General features: G+C 44.8%; 1 protein-coding gene across 1 annotated transcript in view; it reads left to right on the top strand.

Annotated features, from left to right (window-relative positions):
- The window catches only part of RSU1 (Ras suppressor protein 1), a 173,735-nt gene that overhangs the window by 23,922 nt on the left and 123,597 nt on the right, over positions 1-26,216 (top strand). Inside the window, exon 3 of the mRNA XM_024193329.1 lies at positions 3,843-3,893. Within this exon, the coding sequence (XP_024049097.1) occupies positions 3,843-3,893 (51 nt within the window). The remainder of the gene's footprint in view (positions 1-3,842; positions 3,894-26,216) is intronic.

Genomic DNA, 26,216 nt, shown 5'->3' with positions numbered 1-26,216 from the left:
CCCAGGCCTGGAAGGTGTCCAGTCTGAGGAAAAAACTTACTGAAGCATCTCTGAGGGTGAGATTATCTGTATTCAGTTTGATTAGACATAGATTTGCGCATTTTACTTTATTTTGCTTGGTGACTTACTTTGTTCTGTCTGTTACTACTTGGAACCACTTAAATCCTACTTTCTGTATTTAATAAAATCACTTTTTACTTATTAATTAACTCAGAATATGTATTAATACCTGGGGGAGCAAACAGCCATGCATATCTCTCCCTCAGTGTTATAGAGGGCGAACAATTTATGAGTTTGTCCTGTATAAAGCTTATACAGGGTAAAACAGATTTATTTGGGTTTAGACCCCATTGGGAGTTGGGCATCTGAGTGTTAAAGACCAGCACACTTCTGTGAGCTGTTTTCAGGTAAACCTGCAGCTTTGGGGCAAGTAATTCAGACCCTGGGTCTTTGTTGGAGCAGACGGGAGTGTCTGGCTCAGCAAGACAGGGTGCTGGAGTCCTGAGCTGGCAGGGAAAGCAGGTGTAGAAGTAGTCTGGGCACATCAGGTGGCAGCTCCCAGGGTGGGTTCTGTGATCCAACCCATCACAGGCGTATGAGACCATAATAGGCGACGTGATGGCAAACGTGCAGCTGGTGGTTTAAAAAGGTCATTGTGCAGCGGCAGGCTTGAGTTGGCGTGTACTCAGGGCCGGCTCTGGCTTTTTTGCCACCCCAGGCAAAAAAGCCGCCACGCCGCCGCCGCCCCCCGGCGGGGAGCGCAGCAGGGGAGGGCACCGAGCCTGCCGCAGCCCCGCTCTCCCCGGCCAGCCGCAGCGCTGGGGGGAGGGCGGCGAGCCCGGCCGCGGCCCTACTCTCCCCGGCCAGCTGGAGCGCCGGCGAGCCCGCCGCGGCTCCACTCTCCCTGGTGGCCGGAGCGCCGGGGGGAGGGCGGAGAGCCCGGCCACGGCCCCGCTCTCCCCAGCCGGCCGGAGCGCCGGGGGAGGGCGGCCCCGCTCTCCCCAGCCGGCCGGAGCGCCGGGGGAGGGTGGCGAGCCCGGCTGGAGCACCGCTCTCCTCAGGTGAGCGCCGCCCCCCTCCAGGTGCCGCCCCAAGCACATGCTTGGAGGGCTGGTGCCTGGAGCCGGCCCTGCGTGTACTTTCTCCAGTAACCTGCCAGTGGCAAACTCTCATCTGATAGGAGGAGGAGCAATATTGCTCAGAACTGGAAGCCATGGGAATGGAGTCGGACGCAGGGTGCCAGAGATGATGGGTGTGGTGGCATGTAACTGTGTATCCACCTGTTTGGTGTGTGACGATCAACTCCAAACTGCTGGGCAGTACTCCGCCACTTAATGCGAGGTCGCAAGAGCTGACATCCGTAAAGTTGGAGCATGAGCACCCCACGACAAACTTGCCAGTTTGCTAAGAAGATTGTTGCACGTCTTAACTTTAGCTGCTGTCTTCTTCAGGTGGACATGGTAGTTCTGTGTGCGGTCTAAGGTCACACCATTCTACTTCATGCTTCACCTTCTGGCCATTCAATAGCTGCAAATCAATTCACAGTGTCCTGCACATTGCCTAGAGTCACCGTCCTGCATAGCAGGATACAATTAATGTCCCTGTACGCTTCTATGACAGCAGCCCTCACTGTTGATATTTCAACTCCAAAATAATTTCCCACTGACCGGTAGCAATCTGTTGCTGCAACCTTCTACAATGTGATCACCACTTGCTTCTCAGTTGTCAATGTAGCTGTCATTCTGATGTGTCTGCTCTGGAGGGCTGGCATGAGCTCAGCACACAGATCCAGGAATTGTGACCTTTTTGCATCTGAAAGTTCTGCAGCCACTGCTCATCCCAAACCTGCATTATGATGCAATCTCGCCAGTCTATTCGTTTCTTGGCCCCAGAATCAGTGCTGTACCACCTACAGCTTGTTTGTGCAAGCTGCCAACAACCTTGAATTGCTTTTTTTCTGTGTCCCTTAACAGTCTGTCCTTAAAGAAATTGTCATGTGCCCCCATTGTTGCAGTACTTCCTGCACTCTGCAAATATCGAATGATTGTTTGCAGTGTTCATGACAATAGCACAGAGCTGTGCGGGCTCCATGCTTCTGTAAGAAATGGCAGACAGTGACAAGACAAGTGCCATGTGGATTTGTGGGATTTTAAAAACAGGCATGAAAATTGTTATATGTATGGTATTATGTGATGGAGAAAGTTGCATAATGGGAACTTGACTCCTTGCTCCAGCTTTCCTGCACAACTTGTATGTGCCCCACAACAGATTGCCTTTTGGGGAATTTTCACATTGTGCTGGAGGGTTGGACGTGGTCCTCTAGGATATCTACCCATAGTTAAGGTAACAATTTTGGCACAGGTTGTTTTTTTTTTTTTTTTTTTTTTTTTTTTTTTTTTAAGTCATGAACAGGACATGGGCATAAACAATAAATCATGAATTTGCTGAAGCCCAAGCCCTGCTGCCTGGAGCTGAATTACTGGAATTTTCAAAAAGTCAGATCTTGTAAAATCACAGAATCTGTGACCCCCATGACAGATTAGTAGCCTTACTCATAGTACACCGCACCTTGCGTCGACACCAGCACTCCTGGTGAGTATGTGCAGCGCCGAAGTGAGCACCAAGTACTTGCATATGCATGGGTAATATACTAACCGTGGCGGCTTGTGTTGGCCAAAGTTTATAGTGTAGATGTAGCCTCAGTAAAATATACACCATGATCTCTTATAGGAAAAAGAGGAAAGAAATCCAAAAGGAAAAAAGTATAATAAAAATGAGCTGCAGAAAGTTCAGTAAAAAGATATTTTCAAAAATTGACAATAAGTTGCATTCTGCTAGCCAGCAAGCAATAACTGTTTTAGTCCCTTGGAATTGTAAAGGTATAAATGCCTCTTGGATTTTCTCATGAGGGATGTAAAGTGCACTGGGTTGGGATTACGTAGAACAACATGGGATTCCTGTGTAAAGGGTACTACACAGACTGTGGCCATTCTCCTCTGCCAGTTGCCTCTACTGGGTAAAGAATAATCTTGTTGAAGAACAAGGTTCCGCTCGCCTTTGGTATGTAGCACAATACTAATATCTGACTACAAGAAATTCATCTGCTGTCTTTTTGTTCAGACTCCTTGGTATACAAAGTTTACTATGGGACTAGGTTCTACCTTATTGTCCTCTTGAAACAAAGTAAAAGAAGAATCTGCTATATTCATGTAATCTTGTAAAAAAAAATGTTGAAAATTTCAAAGTTAGCTCTTTAGAGATGTGTTGCAGAGCTAGAACCCACTCTTTTTAAAAAATAGTATTGTCTTGTTTTGTATTGTCTGAGCTTTTAACTTCAACAAGTTATAAAATGGTGGTGTTGCATAATTCTATTAGAGATCCTGTGAAGCATGTTGTATTTGGAAAAATATACAAGCTGTAAGTCACTTTATTTACCTGTTAGTACTTTGTGTTGTTTCTTTATGAAAATCTGTAAAAATTATCTCAAAACATAGAGAACAAAGCAGGCCACATTCTTTCTTCAAATTATCTTTTTAGTGAAATGGTGCTCATATGAAGGCAGATCCATACTGTAATGTGCGGGTGGGGAGGGCTGCGAGGGGGAAGAGAGAGATGTTCTGGCGTCTTAGTACTGTAATTGTAATTGGGTTAGTATAGGAATCATACAGGTTCAGACCTATCAAGGCACAGAGGAATTGGCGTGTGTTGCTCAGTTTAACCTCTGCCAGTGTATGTAAATGTCAGCCTCCTAGATGGGGAAAGTTTTTGGTTGGCTGAAACTGAACTTGCATTTGAGTTACGTTAGTTCATTCACTTACGGTCTTTCTTCTGCTCTCTTACAGTCACTCTGTCCCACATCACACAGCTGGTTCTCAGTCACAACAAGCTCACAAGTAAGTACATTTCTTGGTGGCTAACACTATTTTTTAATTGATAGAAGCCTCATTGCTACCACTTGAACAACATTCAAAAGTTGCCATGGGTGATGTTCCATTTTATTATTTATTTAGCCTCAATTAGGCTATGCTGCTTAGAGATGGTGGCAAGGCCCTTGTCCTAAATAGATCATCTAAATAGTTGCATTACAGGAAATGGATGGAGAATGTAATTTAGCAGTGATGTTCAGCAGGTTTCCTTAGTTTTTTGTATTTTTGTTTTTCATTCTCCATTTGTGAGGATAAAATCCTTAACTGGGATCTTATTTCCAATCCATTCATTTAAAATGTCTTCTTCTGCCTTGTCTGTAAGCTTCCTACATCTCCAGAAGTCTTTTTTTAAAGTATATTTGCTTTGTTTGATTAAATGTGAAATATTACAGTGACCGTGCATGTGCAGTGTTAAGTATGTTTGTTAACTTCTGTTGATTTTGTGTGGGTTTTAAAACAAGGAATGAACTAAGAGGTCTAACTTGGTCAATGTATAAAGACCTGCAGTGTTGCAAACTTTGGAGGGAAGGGACCACATCTTTGTGTCTGTACAGCACCTAGCACAATCAGGGCCTCGATCCTTTGGATGTTTCAGTCAAATAAGCAGTAAATCAGTACTGCAGTAGGGTTCAAATGACAGAAAAATCATGATAGTAACTTAGCCTTCTTAAACATGCATTTTCCTGTCATGGGGGGGAATACCAGACTATTTCAGGGGTCATTGTAGGGTAGAGGAGAGCGTTGTATGTAGAAGGAAAGCCGCAGGACCCCAGACTCACCCCGCACTCACACCCCACAAATGTTCTGCCTTATCTACAATTAAAATTAGGTGGCTGCTTGGAAGTCACTCTACTTCCATACTGTTGTGACCCCGATGTGACTTGCTCTGGGAGCAGCTCACGTGTACAGGAGTGCAGGTTCAGATGGCATCTTGCCAGTCCAATCTAGTTTTCTTTACTCCTTTGGTACTCAGCTGGGCCTTTGAAGGCACTATTGTGCATCTCTCCCGCTCCCAGGTATGTGCACTTCATGGAGTGTGGGGATGGGGAATTCAAAGGTGCTGTGTGGTGGAGGAAGGTGGAGTCCACGTAAATAGGATGGATGGGAAAACACAATTGCCAGGGAAGGAGGACAAGAGAAAAACTGGATGGGAGGGGGGAAAAAGGGGAGATGGTTACTGTGTTCACACTTGGATGGGGGATGTAGTGCTGTGTTAGTCCATTGCAAGGGGGTGCTCTAGCATAGTGGTTCTCAACCAGGAGTATGCTGAAATCTTCTAGGGGGTACATCAACTCATCTAGATATTTGCCTAGTTTTACAGTAGGCTACATAAAAAGCATTAGCAAAGTCAGTACAAACTAAAATTTTGTACAGACAAAATGAGAAAGTAAGCAATTTTTCAGTAATAGTGCACTGTGACACTTTTGTATTTTTGTCTGATTTTGTAAGCAAGTAGTTTTTAAGTGAGTTGAAACTTGGGGTACAGAAGACAAATTAGACTCCTGAAAGGGGTACATTAGTCTGGAAAGGTTGAGAGCCACTGCTCTAGCAAAAAGAGGCTGGAAATCACTGTCACAAACCCTTTAAATTGTCTAGCTCATTGAATTTCAGGAAAGTCTAAATTCTTCAAAATCTCTTAAGAGTTATGTTTTTAATGCCTAGGACTTGCCTAAAGGAAAGTTTTTCAGACAAAAATGGGATTATGAGTTAAGGGCTGTGAGGATGAGGTAATCAGTTGTGTGTTATCATAGCATGTAAAGGATAAATATATTTTGAATGAGAGTACGGTTGCATTGTATTTTTAAGATGTGGCATTAAGGGGTGTAAAGGAATAGCTGTGAACATGGGTGCCAATAGGCAAGTGTATAGTTGCTCTAAATTTTTAGTGGGCCATTTTCCTCATAGCTAGTATATTAGGAGAATCACAGAAACTTGAGTCTTGGTCGTATCTTGTCCTCCATATCTTCCTGCTTCTTTTGTCTCTCGTCTTACCTTTCCCACCTGGATCCCAAGGAGATCTCAATATTCTTATATAACCTTGACTAGAGATTTCATGCCCACTGACATGTGAAGACAACAAAGGACCTTTCCTCAGATCCCTGTTTCAAGAAAGGCACCATGCCTCACGGTGGAATTTTCCCCTTATGCCATAGATAGCTGATGAGTAAGGCTGCGAGTTTGTCACGGGGGTCATGGAAGTCACGGATTCCATGACTTTCCGTGACTTCTGCAGCAGCCGGTGCACCTGGCTCAGGGGCAGCTCAGGCAGTCCTTGTGCCAGGCGCACCAGCCACTGCTGGGGCAGTCTCAGGCCTCCGCGGCTCCCCCCATCCAGCAGCAGAGTTTGGGTGTCAGAGGGGGCACTGGATGGGGGCCTCCCCTGAAGCAGCAACATCCCCCTCGCTCAGCTGCTAGGCGGAGGCGTGGCTAGGCAGGTCTGCGGGCTGCCTCCGCCCAGAGCGCTGGCTTCGCAGCTCCCATTGACCAAAAGATACCAATAAAATGGGGTAAAAGGAGTAGATTATTGTCTTCTACCAACTCTGACTTTTAAATCTAAGGGTTGTATGAATATTAAGGGATGAGTGTCCATTCTTCCATTTAAGAGATGCTGTTGACCTGTCAGACCCTAAAATGTTTCTTATAGGAAGGTAAAGGGCAAGAATTTTCCCCAGTGGGGTATAACTAATATTCTCCAACGTTGGAAGTTACCACTCTTTTTAAAAGAAAAATAAATGTTGAGTTGAAATAGTGTCTCTCCCTTTAAAAAAGGCCAAATTTCAAATTCATATTTTTGTATCTGACACTCTTGACCTAATCCTTTAAGCGATATAATTAATTGTCTTAGTAGATTGTTCTTAAAATGACTTGGGAAAACAGTGGCAATGACATTTGATATGTTCCACTAAGGTCATATTAGCATCTTTTACTAGTTTTCTGTCATATAAATGAATGTGCTTGCTTCTGGTTTTCTACTGTCTGTAGTAAATATATCCATTTGATAGAGTAAATACGTATAAAAGGTAAGTGGATGTGCATATCCTTCTGCAACCAGTATCTTATTTTGCCAGTCAACACTACTAAAATTAAGCAAAGCTTCATTAAGGTCTGATAACGCCATTAAATCCCATTACGCTGATTACACTGCTCTGAATATTTTTACTCCCAGCATGTTTCCCTTTTGCACTGTTAACTTCTTAGTGTGCCATTCACATTGCTATTAAATTTGCATTTATCTTCCTGTAAATCATTCTTTATCAGAGGTACGCAAATCTGTATCCCATTGATTGAATAGCATTGGTTGCTTGGTTGAATCATTTAGGCCTTGTCTGCACGGCCAGTTAATGTGTAATAAGCCAGGGTGTGAATGCACAGCGCACTAGCATGCTATGCACTAACTGGCTGGACCCTGCTACTGCACGCTAAAAGTTCTAATAACCAGTAGAGGTCTACGCAGCCATTGAGTGCATAGCAGGCTAGTGTGCTGTTCATTCACACCCCGGCTTGCCACGCACTAACTGGCTGTGTAGACTTTCCTCAGTAAGTGTACACAGATTTGGAACAATTGCCATTCCAGTTTCAACTTGCCCTGCCACAAACTTAGTAGAAGGGGAGAAAAAGGAGGTATCTGGCCCTCCTCTGACTATATATCTGTTGGGTCAAATGCCTTTCAGGTGTAACTCATGCCTTCATTGGTGTTACACTAGCGATTCATTTAGCTAACTTTGTTATAATATCTGAAAACACTGATGTAAAACAGACCTTGTTTTTACTGTATTGTCCTTTTTGTTTCTAGCCATAAACCTTGTCCCTTACTGTACAATATTCACTTTAATTAGGTGTCTAGTCCACTAACCCTGTACAATTTGACTTCTCCAGACTTCTGCTTGAAACTGTTCTAAAGCTGTCTGTAAATGTTCACTAATAAGTGAAACTCAGAAGCAGGTTTAAAACATGGGCATGACTCTAGATATAGTTTCAAGGGAAATAACCTGAGCTACTTAGTTAATGTTTCTTCTATCTAGTAATCCCGTAAATTAGGAGAGTCAAAACTTTAGTAACTCTGTAAAGATCACAAGTGTCGTCGTCATAGTATCTCTAAAACCTACTTGGAAGAGACCAGTGCTAGCAGCAGTTCAGTCAGTGCTCTCCCACCTAAACTGATCATGCAGTGCAGATGTACCACATGCTTGCTCCATGCTTGTGATGCATTCTGCTCCATTAAGTGCCCAGCAGCCTAGAACAACATGAAGCTTCTGCAGGGTAGTGGAGTTCTGTTCCAAAGGAAAGCTTGAATATTTGCCTCTAGGAGTTTCTGATCAAAGCAGGATTATAGTTGAAGAGATTGGAAATTAACCTAAATTCACACCTCCATAGCAGCTCTGAGACGGCACGGTCGTGACTTGGGGAAGAATGAATGAAATTTGGGATATCCAGGAGGTAAATTGGGTGGAGAGAGGAAATATTGTGAGCTGCTGTGGGCTGGTAGGACTTCTAAATGCTAGGCTTCAGCAGGAAATGGGAAAAGAAGGGGGCATAATCAAAGAGGTGATTTACAGGGAGGACGGGGGTTAGGTAGCTCTAATAAATTTATTTCATTTGGGTTACTAGTTACCTTGTTTCTGAGGGAAGAGCTTCAAAAGATGGGCCTAAAACAGCTGCGTCATGGTAGACTGGAGAAAGGGGTACCTTTTCTGGGCCTCAACGATAGTCAGTGGATCAGATACAAAGATGTATTTTGGACCCTTTATGCCATTTGGACATCATAAAGAGGCTGCTAATCTAGGTGGAACTAGCACCTGGGGAATACTTCTGGCATAAAGGTGTTCCTTGAGTGGCACATAGCTGGCAGAAAGGGGCTATAAAAGGAGATGGCACAGAGCCAGTATTGGTTGTATGTCAGAAAGGTGAGGGCATGGTTAGTGCCTGGTGTTCTGTTTTACAGTGGAGAATAACCAGGTTCTGGGGACTATTGCCACCAAGTGTAAGGGAGTGCAGCCCTGGAGCTCCAGTCTTTGAAGGGAGAGGGTCAATCAGAATCTGGTAATTGATAAATAAAGGAGAACTGTGGACTATACCAGTGGTTTTCAAACTGTGGGTTGCGACCCAGTATTGGATCGCGGAATATAAGGCACTGGGTCGCGGCGGCTCTGGTCAGCACCGCCGACCGGGCCGTTAAAAGTCAGGGCAGTCCCTACCTGTTCTGACACCGTGCTGCGCCCCGGAAGTGGCCAGCAGCAGGTCCGACTCCCGGGACAGGGGGGCATGGGGCTGCCCCGAGCACCAGCTCCACTCCTGGCCAATGGGAACTGCGGGGGGCGGTGCCTGTGGGCGAGAGCTGTGTGGAGCCACTTGCATGTGTCTGCCTAGGAGCTGGACCTGCTGCTGGCTGCTTCTGGGGCGCAGCGTGGTCCGCAGTGCTAAGGAAGCCTGCCTTAGCACCCCCACTGCGCTGCTGACAGGGAGCCGCCCGAGGTAATCCCGTGCCCCCTTCCCCAGCCCTGAGCCTCCCCCAAACCCAGAACCCCTCCCTGCACACCAAACCCCTCAACCCTGGTCCCACCCCAGAGCCTGCACCCCCAGCCCAGAGCCCTGACTCCCTCCTGCACCCAACCCCCTGCCCCAACCCGGAGCCCCCTAAACCCAGAACCCCTCCCTGCACACCAAACCCCTCATCCCCGGCCCCACCCCAGAGCCCTGACTCCCTCCTGCACCCAACCTCCAGCCGCAACCCAGAGGCCCCCAAACCCGGAGCCCCCTCCTGCACTCCAAACCCCTCATCCCCGGCCTAACCCCAGAGCCTGCACCCAGAGCCCTGACCCCCTTCCACACCCCAACCCCCCGCCCCAGCCCAGAGCCCCCTCCCACACCCTGAACCCCTCACTTCCAGACCCACCCTGCAGCCCTCATGCCCACACCCCAACCCTCTGCCCCAGCCCTGAGCCCCTCCCACAGCTCAAATACCTCATCCCCAGTTCCGTTGGGTCACAGGCATCAACAATTTTCTTCAACTGGGTCTCCAGAAAAAAGTTTGAAAACCACTGGGCTATACAGAAATCTTTATTAACATCCTAATATAGACTTTCATTGTTAACATTCATGTTTCTTAAGGCATAAGTGATTTTAATGAAGCAAAAACACTTCATCAAAGCAATTGGAGGGAAAGTATGGTGAAAGGTTTCCAGAGCCTTGTAATCATTAATTAGCCCCAAACCTCAAAGTTCCATAACTGGGAAAAGTCCACCTTTAAAACAGGTTTGAGTGTTAAACTCAGTTAGTTGTAATGAAGTTAAAAAACAGATGAAGTTGACAGTGTCTCTTCAATATGTGCAAGCTGTCTATAATGATATTAAACATATGTGTTTCACATGAGGAAGATCTTCTATTTTAGGGACATGGGGTGGGTCACAGTTAACTAATACATCTGTTAGCGTGCAGGTAACTTATCACCTTATTGTAAGTAGATATTTTATGTCAAATGTAGGTCAAATTTTGGACCCAATCTGCTTAAAGAAGTTGCTGCCTTAGACACACAGGCTCTTCTAGAGCCTGTTTAAGGTAAATCCAGTTGGTACCTCAATAATACTGCAACTGTTTTGGTTTGCTTTTCTATTTTGTGCTATTTCTGTTTTTCTTTCGGAATCTCTGAATCTTCCTGCCGTTTAAATAGAAGTGCTGCTTTTAATAGATGTTGTCTGATTTGCCATTAGAGGTCACTGTTGAGATACCTATTTCTTCAGTTTTCTCTTGAAAGAGAAGCAAACTGTTGTGTGAACAGTAGGAATTTGTTACAGAATATTTGCCTGTGGACCCTCAGACAAATGGAGGTGCTGATCCCTTGGAAATCTTAGACATAGTCTTGCATGGTGTCAAGCATCAGATAACTCCCTTCTCTTCATGTGTCAGTATAATAATGCCTGTATCGGTAATTTTCACTCCATGCATCTGAAGAAGTGGGTTTTTTTACCCATGAAAGTTTTTATGCCCAAATAAATCTGTTAGTCTTTAAGGTGCCACCCAACTCCTTGTTGTTTTTTAGATATAGTCTGTAGACCACAGCTTGAAAATCACTGCTGTAGATGAGTGACAGCCTCACCTCATCCCCTGGTGACCTCACCTTGGTTTCCCAGATAAACTCCATGAAGGGTTTTTCCTAGTCCAATCACAACAGCCCTCCTTGGGGTCTGTCTTATTCACTTTAAGTTCAAAATTAAACACACAGGTCTTCCCTCCAGTCTTGAGCTGGGTACAGCCCACACTCCCCTCCTCTGGACAGAGTCCTTCCTGCCTTAGCAGGCTGCTCCTAGTTGGAGCAATTCCCCTGGTCTCATGGTCTTCCTTGCAGGAGCCTCTCTGCAGCCCTGCAGTTTCACTACACCCTCCTAAGCTTTCTCCCCATTCCGTTGCAGCCACCTTCTGATCTTTATAGGAAACTTCTTGTTTCCCCTAGTGTGGGGCTCATGATGTAATCAGGTTTGGCTTGGCCCTGTGCTCTCCAGCCCCGAGGGCAAGCCACCCTGTTGCAATTAACCTGTTGCATCCTGACCTGCTCCTACACTTGAGTCTTCAGTGACTAGTCATCTGAAACTTCTCTGTTGCTTTCTTTCCTTTTATCTGCTCTCTGACTCTCTTGTTGAGTCCCTCCACTATGGTCTTTCTGCATTTCTTGTTTTATAATCCCCTCCTCTTCCCTTGTCACCACTGAAAAGTCTTCTGTTTTGTACGCTGTCTGTAATCCCTCCACCTGTTTCCTTGATTCCACCCCCTCCTGAATACTAAGGTCCCTTAATCATTTTCATCTTCTTCCTAGTCTTCCTCAATCTCTCTCTCGCCTCTGGTTCCTTCCTTTCATAGTACAAGCAAGCTCTCTGATCTCGATACTAGGAAAGCCATCCCTTGACCCCACTTGCCTTTCCTGCTACTGCCCACTTCAGAACTAATGAAATGTGCCATTCACAGCTACTTTCTTGAGATACTCAAATTTAATCTTGGCTCCCTTCTGCCTGCTCCACTCCTTTGAGACGGCTCTTGTCAAGGTCTCTTTCATTCCTGTTGTCTGTTGTCTATCATTCCTGCCTTCTCAGTATTTTGTCGTCCTAGTCTTCCATGACATTCTTCTCCCCAAGCCTTACCTCTGTGGACATTTCTTTGGCATCTTTCAGTGGATCTTTCCAGGAAGCTTCACTGGTGATAATTTGTTGTCCTCCTTGCCTATTGGTACTAGGGGTTGACTCCAGTGTTGCTACACTGATGGCAGAAATTGAGGACAATTCTAAAAGTAGGCAAGGACTTTGCCAGCATGTACCTAGCACTGTGGGACATCTGTCCAGTTTGGTCTTCTGGGGTGGCACCACAATATAATTTATAAACGTTGGAGAATGCAGTTGTATTTGTGACACAAGGCTCCATCAAAAGGAACTGCGTTTTTATGAATGCAGTGTGCAGTGGGATGCTTTGGGGGGGGTAGCGACTAAATTCATATGCTAAACTTTAAGTGTGTGATGTCTCAATTTTATTAAAAATTGCAGGTTATATACCATATTAGCTTATGTGTTCATTGCACTAAAAGAAAAACTTGACCCTGTGATGTGGTACAGATGGTAGAACTTTCACTTTTATTTATTTATTTTGACATGAAGCAGGAGCTTGTAGAAAGAAACAGATGAATGGCACACGTGTGAAAGAGTATTGGGTTCCAAGGATATAAAACTACCCTAATTTATACACGTAAAAATTAGACACAAAATACAATATGTCAGTAGTAAATTTTCATGCACATGGTATGGAACCTAAGCTGATTCTACATCACTGGGAAAGAGGTGTATGATATTTCCTATGTATTTACTATTATCATACTTTCTGACCTTTTCAGCAAACTTTAGTTTGGTATTCTTGTTGCAGGTGCCCTTTCTAAAAATCAGAACTTCAGACACATTAGTTCAATCCTACTCGTTTTGTAAGTCAGTATAAAATATAAATATTTTCCTGATTCTGTATTCAAGTACACCTGAAGATGAATTTATGTAGTTTCACAGGCAGTGATTTAGAATCGGCGCATAGTATGATAAATACGTTTACAATAAACAAAGAACTATTTCTCTCCTTCTCCATGTGTATCTACAGGTTATAGAAAAAGTAAACCATTGAAAATCCTAATATTGTCATTACAGAATAATTTTGAAGTGGGAAACTCAAAGTAGTGGGAGTTCTCTGAGTAAAGTGTTCCAGGATTGAGCCTTTTAAAATTCATTTCATGCAAATAATTGTACAGGTACATGAAAATCCAACCCTCAACCTGTTTAAAAAAAAAAAAAAGGATATTAACTATGGACTGGAGCAATGCCTTGACTTTTCTGCAAAAGGAGGAGCTGAATTGCAGAGATGGAGTGTGTGTGGAGAAATGTACTGCCTTGTGCTATTTTCTCTCTCCACTCTTCATTTCCTATGGTTACCCCTTTGAGAGCACACTGCAATAGCCAGGTTCTGTGAAATAGGAAATGCCATACCAGATTCCTTTCTCAGTTCTGGAAGTTCAGGATACCCTATAAAGTATAATTACAGAATAACCTGTGTCTTCCTAATCACAGGTAGTGAGTGAGTGGTTGTGGGAGGACCACTCTCCATAGCATGGTTTCCCATGCCCATATAGAAGATCTGCCTTATGTAGTGAAAAGCCTTCTCAGCCCCCTAAACAGGGGTGGTGTCAGCAGTATGCTGGGAGCCATTGACAGTATGTCTTATGAAAAACTGTACTGCCATGGAGGTCAGGAGAAGTAGTTTGAGACACAGGCCATACTTGGAGAGCCTGTGATATGTGGGTTTGGAAGCTGAATTCCCTTTCAGGCCCACAGAAGGGTTGGGAGAAGAACTCATGACATAGGGATTCAGCAGCCCTGGTGTAATAATCATTGTTTTCACTGAGGTTTCTCTCTTCTGTGTGGTGCTGAGGACATTCTGGCTCTATGTTCTGTAACCATGGCAAACTGTGCTTAATGGAAAAGGTGTGAGCTGTTCCTTTACAGTATACAGGTAAACCAAACAATAGTGCAGTAGCGAGTACAACAACACAGGTTCTAACCCTGATCATAGGTCACAGAAAATTACCAGAAATGTATGCAGAAAAGCAAACTAAACAGTATGAACCACGTATTCTGGTGTCTCATAGTTTTGCTTTCTTCATATTCCAAGGTTCAAAATTCTACAGTAACCAAATGCTGTCTGAAGGCATAACGAATATGTAGCTGCCTTTTTAGATGTGGATGTAGTAGCTGAAATGCAAACAACCTTGACTTGTAAGGAATGACCTTCACCATTTACTTGAGTCTGTCGCTCCTGAGTCTCTAGTTATTCCCTCTTCTATGGACTATTTGTCATGCCTTGTGCTAAAGGTTTTGTATATGGCATATAGAAAATTAAAATATGGGGGAAATATGCTAAATAAGTAGTGGCATGAAACATTGGAATTCAGTGTAAATGTATTTATAACAAGTAGGGTTGATTTATAGCTTTTTTTTCGAGACCATTTGTCAGTTTACTGTGCAGTCACATGAAACATTGTCTCTTAAAAGGTCACGTTTAAACTATTTTTGAGATCTGACAGGTATCATTTGAACAATATGTAGTCTGGTAGTATTAGTGGTTAGTGATGTGATGCTAAATTAGTTGCCTCTGGTGGAGTCTTAATGTTAAATTGGGATTTATTATTAGGATTCCATGATTCCTTAAATAACATGACTCCAGTGGGTCCTTCCCCACACACTCTAGTTCAGGGGTGGGCAAACTTTTTGGCCCGAGGGCCACATTGTGGTTGGAAAACTATATGGCGGGCTCGGTAGGGAAGGCTGTGCCTCCCCAAACAGCCTGGCCCCCTCCCACTTCCCGCCCCCTGACTGCCCCCCCTCAGAACCCCCAATCCATCCAACCCCCCTGCTCCTTGTCCCCTAACTGCCCCCTCCCAGGACCCCCGACCCCCTATCCAACCCCCCTGCTCCCAGTCCCCTGACTGCTCTGAGCCCTATCCACATCCCTGCCCCTTGACAGGCCCCCCAGGACCCCATGCCTGTTCGCGCCCCCCCCCGTCCCCTGACCCCTATCCACACCCCCACCCCCTGACAGACCCCCCGGGACTCCCACGCTTATCCAACCCCCCTGTCCTCTGACCGCCCCCCAGAACCTCCACCCCATTCTACCGCCCCCTGTCCCCTGACTGCCCCCCAGAATCCACCGCCCCTTATCCAACCCCCCCTTACCATGCCGTTCAGAACAGCATGTCTGGCAGCCGCGCTGCCCGGCTGGAGCCAGACACGCTGCCGCTCTGCTCGGCAGGAGCGCGCAACCCCGCCGCTCAGGGTGCTGCTCGAACGGTAGCGTGGCTGCGGGGGAGGGGCCAGGGGCTAGCCTCCCCGGCTGGGAGCTCAAGGAGAGCAGGACGGTCCTGCGGGCCAGATGTGGCCCATGGGCCTTAGTTTGCCCACCTCTGCTCTAGTCCCATCCCATGCTACTGAAATGTAAAGGCACAGTGCTGATTGGAATGAGAAGACTTTTTTGAGTGTGATACATTTGGAATGTAGGTTTCCTTGTTGCGTAAAGAAATAGCAATTAATGGAGATATCCCATCTCCTAGAACTGGAAGGGACCTTGAAAGGTCATCAAGTCCAGCCCCCTGCCTTCACTAGCAGGACCAAGTACTGATTTTGCCCCAGATCCCTAAGTGGCCCCCTCAAGGATTGAACTCATAATCCTGGGTTTAGTAGGCCAATGCTCAAACCACTGAGCTATCCCTCCCTTATATGTAAGCTTCAGTTAAAATGAGTAATTTTTCACAAAACATTTAATGTATTTTCTAGCGCAAAGGTGGAAATATTTCTACCCTAAACTATAGAAGCAGTTGGGGAATAGAGCAGAAACACCTTTATTTCTCCAGTAACTTAAATGTTAGTTTTCAGAATAACATAAAATAGAATAGAAACAGCAATTACTCTCCTCCCATCCCCCCCCCAAAAAAGTTGTATAATCTTGTCAACAAAAACATACAGCTGCCACAACCACTTGCTGTTAGACAATGTACTTTCCACACTAATTTCTTTTTGCAGTGTCCCTAATACACAGCTGTTCTCTTCAAACTCTAACAACTTTTTAAGCATTCTTCTCAGAGCCCAGTTTGTTTTTGTCCTTTCTTCTGCCCTTCACTAGATGGCACGTTATCCCCAGGCTCTTACATGCCTTTCCTATGTTCTCAGCACTTCCCAGACCCCAGCTTCTAAATTAAAACTGCTTATTGATGTATTGCCTTGTTAGCACAGTAGCACATCACTGAACTATAGTATAATTTAGAAAATATGTTTCTAAAAGCATTCTGGAAACTATGCAGTTTTCCACAGAAACACTGCAAACAGTTCAGCTGGTTTCTGTAAAGAGCTGAAGATTAGGGAATTAGGAAGTATCTTGTTTTAATTTGTTCAATACGATTCATCCTTTTTTGGGGTATAAATTACATAGTGGAATCTGCATTTGTACTGTATATTAGATGACAGGGACTCTTTCTTCCTTCCTTCTGTAATGCACCAAGCATGTTGTCAGTGCTCAATGAATATTTTAAGAATAAAACTGCGTTCTCCCTTCGCTAATTCTCCTCACCTCTCATTTCTGGGAAGTAGATTGTTTCTCTCTCAGTACCTGAAGTAACCTTGTTCAATGAATCAAAACAAGATTCCAGCTCTTTAAATGCTGTGTTATGGGGTGCACAGAATTCATTATCTATTGTTTAGAACTTGAAATCTCAAGTTGTAAAGTGGTATTGAGGAGCTGGGAGAGGGAAATCTTCAGGTCTGATGCTGTGAATCTTTACTCAGCTTCAGTGGAAGTACTCATATAAGGGACTGGCGATGGTTTTGTAGGATCGAGCCCCTTAATCATGTGACCCATGAGTTTAATTACTGTAGAAGAGATGGGAGTAATAAGTGGTTTCAAAAGTCTCATATTGAGTTATCTTTTAAATTGTATTTAGCAATGTATAAGTAAAGCAATTTAATGAGATACTGAGGTATAACCTTATAAATCTTAGTGCTATTTGTTGTCAGAAAGAATAATCCTAATAGCTCGTATGGAAAAATATTCTCTTGAAATCTTTAAAGGTTTGGAGTACTACTGAACTTCAAATTCTTAAGTACCACATAATTAGTTAGTTAACAATTAACTAATTATGCATGTTCTCAAACAAAACTAATGAATCACTGTGAAAAAACTAATGACCCTTCTTTGCACGTAAAGATTCTAAAAACTATGAATGTGGCAGTGAAAAGACTAATTTATTTTTATATACTTAAAATTCTTAATTCACTTATGGCCTGATTCAAAGTCCTTTGAAGCCAATGGGAAGAACTTGAATCAGTTCCATATGTACTGACACCTAAATAATCAACTTACTCATGCACTGTTTTATGAATAGACAAATGTTTTATATATAGTACTTTTCATGCAGCAAAAGGGCAATATTTGTACTTTAACCTGGAATAAATAAGTTTTTATCTGGAATGTTTGTCTTGTTCTTAGTTTACATAACAAGAGAAGGGTTTTTCTTGTTGAGAGGCTTATATATTTACTAAATCCCTTCAACTGTACAGACTTCCTTAAAGATGGGTATTGATTTTATCTAACCTCTCTGAAAAAAATCTGTATTTTTAGTTTAACAAATGTAAGATGTTTTGACATGGTTATTGTGGTAAGAATCATCCTTAGTGAGTATAAAAAAAAAAAGATTTGTTTGAAACTTCTGTAACCTATATAAACATTACAATATTTTATATATGTAGAAGAATGAGACTTGCCAATATGAGAACCTAATTAAAGCCCCAATCTTGCAAACGCTTGGGGTCAAGCTTAATTTTAAACATGTGAGGAAGTCCTCTATACTTCGTTTGGATTCCTCAAAAGCTTAAGTGAAGCACTTGAGTAAATGTCAGCAGGAGTGGGTACATGATATACAAAGATCATATGGATTTTTTTTTCACTCCCGTAAGTCATCAAGTGCTGCAGTACTGCCACGATCCCCATATAAAACAATAGATATCCATTGAAGCGAGCCCGCTATCAGAGTGGGATTATTGAAAACAAAAGGAATCTGAGAATATTGTTCACATCAATCTCTGCACATGCTATCCAGACACATGTTCTCTTGTTCCCCATTCTTCTACTTCTCTCTCTCTCTCCTGGGCAGTCCTTGCCTGTTTGGGGCTCTGATCTCAGTGGCAGCTCCTGACTCCTCTCCTGTTAGTGGCTCTTGTCCCACTGTAGGACATCCAGGTTTGGGAACAAAGCCCAGGATCAGCACCACAGTCAACTGCCAGTTACCAGAGCCAAGGGTCAAACCTGAGTCAGGGTCAGAAGTCGGAGGTCGAGATTGGAGCCAGGACCGGTCACTGAGGATTGGAGGTGGGCCAAGGATCAAGCACTGAGCAGGAGGATGGTGGGAACAGGAGTGAAGGCAGAAGTGAGGCAGGAGCTGAGCAGAAATCAGGAACAGGGTTGGGTTCAGGAAGCAGGCATAAGCAGGGTGCAATGCAGCCACAACAGGAAACCACCTTGTAGCTCGGCCAAACGTCCTGGGCTGCCTCCTGGCTTAAACAGCATAGTTGGACTAATTAGTGGAGCCGGGAAATCCTCCAGTCAGAGCTCCTGTGGGTGGTGCCTTGACTGGGGCTATAGTCCTAATAGGTTCTCAGCCCACTGGGTTTCAGTAGATGCTGGGTGAAGGCCAGCATGCATCTGCTGTCTGGGGGATCCCAGGCCTCGGTTCAAGACCCAGGACATCACATCAAGTTAGAGTTTAGTCTAGCGTAGTGTATTTGTACATATTTAGATATAGGAATAAATTTAGGATAATTTTGTAGAGTAGGGGTCCCAGGGATACCAGGCATGGTACCGGACTAAAGCCTTATTCTCCTGGCTTCAAGGCTTGTTGCTCATGTAACAAAACTATGCCAGAGAGTGACTCTCACTGCATCTCACTGTATCCAGGAGAGGCACAAAAGAGTGGTAAATGTCACATTTGTAGAGGGTTCAAACTCAGACTGAAAAAGGACAGGGCGGACAGACTCAAGTACCTGCTCATGGAGTCTGCGCTTTGCCTCTCTTCAGAACCTTCCCACTCAGAATGGATATTGGCATGTCTGAGTTGTTTTGGAGTGCTCCCACTGTTCTGACAGAATCCAGAGGCAGATTCTCATCACGGTACCTAAGAAGAGACAACGTAAGTCTCCCCTAAACACAGTACTGTGGCCTTTGAAGATTACTGTGAAGGTACCGTGCAGAGACGAGAACGCAGAGGTGCACTCAAAAAGAGGCAGACACAGTCTGGAAACCAGGAAGGATTGCTGATTCCAGAACCCTGGAAGGGTCTGTTGACACCAATCCCTGAATGACTGGCGCACCTTTCGGTACCACAGTCTCAGGAGCTCTTTCCAGTGCTGTCTACACCCAAAGTTTTCGAGACAGCTAGTGCGTTGCTTAACCTGTTGGTGCCAGCTTCCTCTACCATTCAGGAATCTCGCCTGGTACTGGGATTGGAAGCACATGCTTCTATGGTCCCAGCTCCAGCCCCAGAGCAGTGTTTGCTACCGGTGCCTTCTAAATTTGCTGCTCCTCTCCGTAGGATTCTATCTATGGAGAACCCAGTAGTGATCTTGCTGGTACCTCTATCTCCAGACTCTGAGCCAGACCTCCCATTGCCGATGGGGTCAGCTCCACCATTGTGTGAGGAAGTGGACTCCTCATTAGACTCAAAGGTTGGAACATGCCCCAATGGGGTGCCAGCCTCCCTGGTACCAGCCACAGCCTCTGCTGACCAATGGCCTGCATGTATCTGGGTCCTGCCTCCATGTCAATGGCCATTTTGGATGCCTTGGGGCTTCCCTCCACGTTTCAGGGCCTCTCTTCTTTTCCTGCCCTTCTACATTGGCTAGGTGCTGGGAGCATCTGCAGCAAGGTCAGTCTTCCCTCCAGTGGGACCAGTACCATGCAGGGGAACTGTGTGCTTGGGACTCTCCTATGGAGGATTTGGAGGTGGGGACTCTACAAGACCCTCTAGGGTAGCTCTCCCTATTAATGAGGCTCTCCTGGAACCTGTCAAGTTTTTATGGCAAACCCCATCTTCCCTGCTCTCCACTCTTTTAGCAGTGGGAGGAAGATATGTCCCTTCACAGGGATTTGAGCACTTCTGTAACAACCCTCCTCCAGGCTCACTGGTAGTCTTTGCTGCTGACGAAAAAGAGAAAAGGACATCAGACCTCTAGACTGAAAGGAAAAGAAGCAAAAAAGCTAAACCTTTCCATAGAAAGCTTTATTCCACAGGAGGTTTACATCTTAGGAAGCAGCAGTGTCTGCTGGGTTGATACAATTTCAGCCTGTGGGGTAATATCCTGAAGTTCAAAGACAAGCTCCCTGATGAGACAAAGCAGGAGTTCACTGCTATGGTGGAGGAGGGCAAATTAGTTGCCAAAATAGCATTGTAAACAAGCATGGATGCGGCAGACTCTCCAGCTTGAATTATGGCTTCCACCATCATTATGCAGCATTCATCTTGGCTGCAGGAGTCAGGTCTCCCCCTGTAGTGCAACAAACCATTCAAGACCTCCTAGTTGCAGAACCCTTGCTCTTTTCTATTAAAACAGATGAGAGGCTTCCTAGTCTGAAAGATTCAAGGGTGACCCTTAAGGGGATTTATACACTGGTGGCAAAAAGAAAACCATTCTGCCCACAGTTGTCCCAGTGGTTTCAGCCCTTCTTGCTGCATACCCAGGACCTGTCCAAAAAGAGAAGCAGAAGTTACAAGAGGCATCGTCCTCCCTCTTCTGCTGCTCCCAGTTCCTCCAGTCAAACTGGGTTCTCTGAACAGTCGTTTTGACCTTCTGGTCTAGAGCTGTCAACCAGAGTGCCATCTATCCCCACCCCAGTTTTTGCCAACAGCCTATCCCACTTCCTAACTGCATGGACCCGCATCACCACGGATCTGTTGGTTTTAAGCACAGTGGAACTGGGTTATCCCCTTCAATTTATTTCTATCTCCCTTTCCTGTCCCCCTTCAGGGATCGTTGTCACGAGAGTTTGCTACTTCAAGAGGCCTAGTCTCTCCTCCTCATAGGGACCATACAAGAAGTTCCCATGTCATTCAAAGAGAAGGGATTTTATTCCTGTTATTTCCTAATCCCAAAGGCAGAGGGGAATGGGGGACTCAAGCCTATTTTACATCTAAGGCAGATAAACAAGTTCCTAAAGAAAACAAAATTCTGGGCAGTCACTATAGCATCTGTTATCCCTTCCTTAGATCCCAGGGACTGATATGCTGCTCTCAACTTAAAGGGCACTTATTTTCATGTAGCAATTCATCAGAATCACAGAAAGTTTCTCAGATTCTTGGTCAATGGATCCCACTACCAGTTCGCAGTACTGCCTTTTGGCCTGTCAGCAGCTTCTCTCATATTCGCAAAATGCGTGGCTGCAGTAGCAGCATTCTTGTAAAGGTTGGAAGTCCATATGTTCCCCCACCTGGACAACTGGCTAGTGAGAGGCCGGTCCAGGTCTCAAATGCTATCCAGCATACCAGCTATTCACTTTCGATGCACTGGAGTTCCTAATCAATACAGAGAAATCTTTGAATAGGCATCAGCATAGAATAAATTCATTGATGTGGCTCTGGACTTGACAAAGATCAAACAATGCAGGTCCATTCCTCTAAATCTAACAGCAAACCCTGTCACTATGGTTCAGAATTGCCTCTCACATCTAGGACACATAGTGGCATGCACCTACATGGTGCAGCATGCCAGGCTACACCTCAGAGAACTCCAGGGTTGGTTGTAATTACTGCCCCATCATCATATGGACATAGTGATTCAAGTAACTATTCTGGTGTTGTCCTCCCTGCACTGGTGAGTAGAGCTGCAAATGTTTGCAAGGGAATTCTTTTCCCCTCCACAACTCCAGTCAGGTGCATGAGGTCTACGTTGGGGAGGTCACTTAAGTCCCCTTCAGACTCAAGACCTTTTGTCTCCTTAGAATCTAAGTCTCCATATTGTAGCTCTTAGGGCTAGCTTAGCCATTTTATTTTACTCAGCAGTAACAAGAAACCTGCAGGCCTGTATCCTTTAAGACCTTAGCTTAAGCAAGTTACCATAAATATGGTCGGCCTATGACTCTTAGCATAGATAAAATGGCCCAACAGTTACCCCAAGTTTGGGGAAATTGGGAATAGCTTGCTCAATAAAGGGAGTTGAACATAATGGTACCAGGCAACCGCAGGAACACTGAACTGATATTTTAAGACAGAATCGCTGGCAGATGTCTAACCACAAACTTGCTTGAGCAGTAGGTGATGTATCTGATAATGAGTTAAATGGCATTAATATGTTAACCTATAGGGTAAGTGCACCCAATATTATGAGGGTGAGGAAGTTAGATTTGAACACTGACGGCTGGGCAGTAGAATGCATATTCATGATAGTGCCAGGCCCTATAATAGGCTAAGCCACCATGTAGTTAGAGCTAGCTTTCCATCGTTGACCTTTCAGCTCTTCATTGTGATCTACCACCAATCTTTGGACACTGGGGAACCTGGACCATTGGACTCATTTGGCATGCCCGAGACTTGTGTCTCTCAGCACCAGGTCCCCAAGGAAGGATGTGAATATATAAGGATATGAGCATATGCAGGGAATGACACTGAAGATAGCAGTAATACAACATTAGGGATATCTGGTTATGAGGTTTGGAGCTTTCCTGTCTTTACTGATAGTTTTAATAAAAACAGCCAAGGCTTTGCTTTGCCCTCAGCTTTGCTTTGCCGTACACCCCATGGTTCCCTACAAGATATTGAACTTGTCAATTTTAATTCTGTGGAGCCTGATTCTGGGATGAGAACCCTATTATCCCCAGCTCATTAATTAATATCAGTTGGTAATCAGTACAATTATTATTAAGCATTAAAAGGATCAGGCTACAATATAAATATCAGGGAGCTTTGGGCCATCCATTTAGTTTGTGTGGCATTCCTTCCACGTATCAAGTGGCGGAATTTGTTGGGGCCATCTCTCATCAATTTAGAGACAATGCCAGATTAAGGCGGGTGGTCTTACAATTTGTTGGTGCTCACAGACAACGCAGCAGCAGTGTTCTATGTAAACAAACAAAGGGGGAGCATTTGGCAAGGTGTTGACACTAGGTAATGCTCCTTTGGAATTTCTGCATGACCAGTTCTATCAACCTGAGAGCTGCTTACCTTCTGGGAGTTCAAAACACTCTTGCAGACCACCTCCATAGGTTGTTTGCAGGTCTCTTTGCCTGGATGTGTCCGGGCTCATTTTTCAGCAGTGATATAACATCCCAAGTGGACCTGTTTGTAATAAGCGCAAACAAAAAATGTCATCTTTTTGTTCCCGAGCAGGTCACAGCCCAGGTTGACTGACGAATGCTTTCTTCCTAAGGCCTGCTGTATGCCTTCCCTCCAGTTCCACTCCAGCTCAGTCTTGTCCAAAGTCAAGCAAGATTCTGCTCACCTTATTCTAATAACCCCAGTGTGCCTCCCTCACCATTAGGTTTTGACTCTACTAGCCGTATCAGTCAGACCTCCACTGCTGCCCTTGAGAGATGTGGATGTGATCTCACAGACTACACAGCCTGCTTCATCACAACCTTCAGGCCTTCCAGCTGACCGTGTGGATGCTTCATGGCTGACAACTTTGGAAGAGTTTGCTCTAAGGGGGTACAGGAAGTTCTGCTAAATAGTAGGAAGCCTTTAGCTAAGTCTACGTATCTTGTTAAATGGGAGAGATTCTCCGTTTGGTCAGTACAAAGAGACCTGCCCCCAGCTCAAGCTCTGATTTGCCGTATCTTGGACGATCTCTTGTTTCTGAAACAACAAGTTTAGCTAATGTTCCATCCGAGTCCATCTGGCAGTTATCTTAGCTTTCCACCTTCCTGTGGATAATCAATCAGTTTTTTCAAACCCTGTGCCCATCAGATTTCTAAAGGGTTTGCTCAGATTATAACAGGTTCACGGCGTGGTTCCACATTGGAGTTTAAATTTTAGTTCTAGCAAAGTTGATGGGTCTCCTGCCCTCCATCCCCCCGCACCCCTTTTGAGACGCCAGTGATTTGTTCTCGGTTTTCTTGGTTGTTGTAACCTTGCTCAGGAAAGTTGGGGAACTGTGAGCTTTAGTATCAGAGCCTCCCTATACAATTTTCTTTAGGGACAGGGTTTCCTTTCACTCACCCAAAATCCTGTCTGAAGTGGTTTCTGATTCTCCTATTAATCAAGTAACATATTTACTGACTCCTTTTCAGAAACCTCATGTTAGGGGAGCTTTGGCTCTTTACCTGGATTGGACTAGGCCTTTCAGGTCTTCATCTCAGCTCCTTATTGTGGTTTCAGACTGAGTAAAGGGCCACCCTGTATCTACCCAGAGGATCTCGTCCTGGATTTCCAGCTGTATTTGTTTATGCTACCGACTTGGCTGATATTGCCCCTCCAAAGAAAGTTGTCAGGTCGCAGCCAACTTCCGCTGCCTTTCTGGCTCGCCTACCTGTACTGAATGTTTGTTAGACAGACAGCAACCTGGTCATTGGTCCATACGTTTGCCTCTCACTATGCCATTTCTCATCAATCTAGAGACAATGCCAGATTTGGGCGGGTGGTCCTACAATCACCGTTCAAGTGGACTCCGAGCCCACTTCCAGTTCACGCTGCTTGTCAGTCACCTGCTGCGGAATGGACATGTGCAATCACTCAAAGAAAAGACAGTTATAGAAAATTTGGTAAACTATTGGTTTTGGACATGTGCAACACATGTCCATTCCACAACCCATCTTCCTTCCCTTCCGTATTGGAGCCTTTCCAGTGTGAAAGAACTGAGGGCGGCTGGGAGCAGTGTGGACCTGTGGACCTGCGTGCAGTGGTGTGAGGCGTCAGAGTTGCTCATGCTGGCCCGATGGATATGGCTGAGGGGAAAAATCTCCAACTATGCACAAAGTGCATGCGCACCTTTTGTGGAATGGACGTGTGCAACACCTCTCCAAGAATAACAGTTGCAGAAAGATAGGTAACCGGTATTTTAAAAAAAAAAAAAAAAAAAAGGAACATGCTTTAGGGAATTTTTAGAGTGATCTGGAAAATAGATTCTTTGGGAGCATTGGTTGGTTACATCAGTGATAACTTTTCAGATCTGTTATTCAGTTTGAATAGTTTGTAGTATAGAATTGATGTAATACAGGTCCACTGGCTGTAAGAGGCTTAGTATCCTGTGTGGCGTTACTATTTCTGTGTCCACATAACCTAGCCCTATATCACATTTAGCATAATTTGTGGTGTTAAATTGGACTGATGTATCTAGGAGAGTGAAATAATCTCTCATCCTGTCAAAAAGGTCAGTACTTTCAGACCAAGATTTAATTGCATCAGCAGTGCAGGGGGTTGCATTCTGTCTGCATTATTCTTGGCTTGTGGCTAAATTGTGAAGCAGAAGTACTAGAAAATAATTGTTTCAATCTGTAAGTATTAATACCGCTGATTACAAAAAGCAATATGCTTGCCAACCTATCATAATTTACTACATGTAATAGTAAGAAATCTGTGATAGCAAGAGATATTAACTGTGATAATGCCTCTGGCTCAATATTCTGAAGCTTAAGACACTTGTATTATTAAAATATCTAAAAATTTAAGTAATCTCTTATGTGGAAAATTGTGTCATACGCTTTCAACGTATAGTACAACAGGTATTTGCCTGTCTAAACACATGCATAATTCCCATTGATGTCAACAGCTGGGTAAGTGCAGTGTGTGTGCGTGCACACTACTCCTGAGGGCATTCTGCACCAAAACATTAAAAATTCTGCCCATATTTTAAAATTCTGCAAATGTTATTTGTCAAATAAATGTGGCGGCTCCACCATGGCATTGGGGAGCACAGGCCAGTGGCTGCACAGAGGTGGGAGATCACTTTGCAGCTCTTCCCCTTCCCCCCACTTCCCCCCCCCCTCCCAGGACACACTCAGTGGTGAGGCTGAACCCAACCCTGACACAGAAACACCCCAGGATCCTGCCCCTCCATGCCAGGTGTGCGCAGGCAGGCTCAACAAGGCAGGATCCAAGTGTGGAGGGGTTTAGTGTGGGGGGGATCCAGGTGTGGGTTGAGATGGGTCTGTCTGGGGCAATCTGGGTGCAGGCAGCTCAGTACAGGATCTGGGTGCGGGGAGAGATCTGGATGCACAGGGGCTTGTTGGGGGGTTCTGGGTGCAACAGTA

The sequence above is a fragment of the Terrapene carolina genome, unplaced genomic scaffold, assembly GCF_002925995.2.
Source record: "Terrapene carolina triunguis isolate 2854851 unplaced genomic scaffold, T_m_triunguis-2.0 Scaffold84, whole genome shotgun sequence".
Taxonomy (NCBI): Eukaryota; Metazoa; Chordata; order Testudines; family Emydidae; genus Terrapene; species Terrapene triunguis.
Note: the sequence above shows the minus strand (reverse complement) of the source record. Positions and strands in the feature narration are given on the sequence as shown.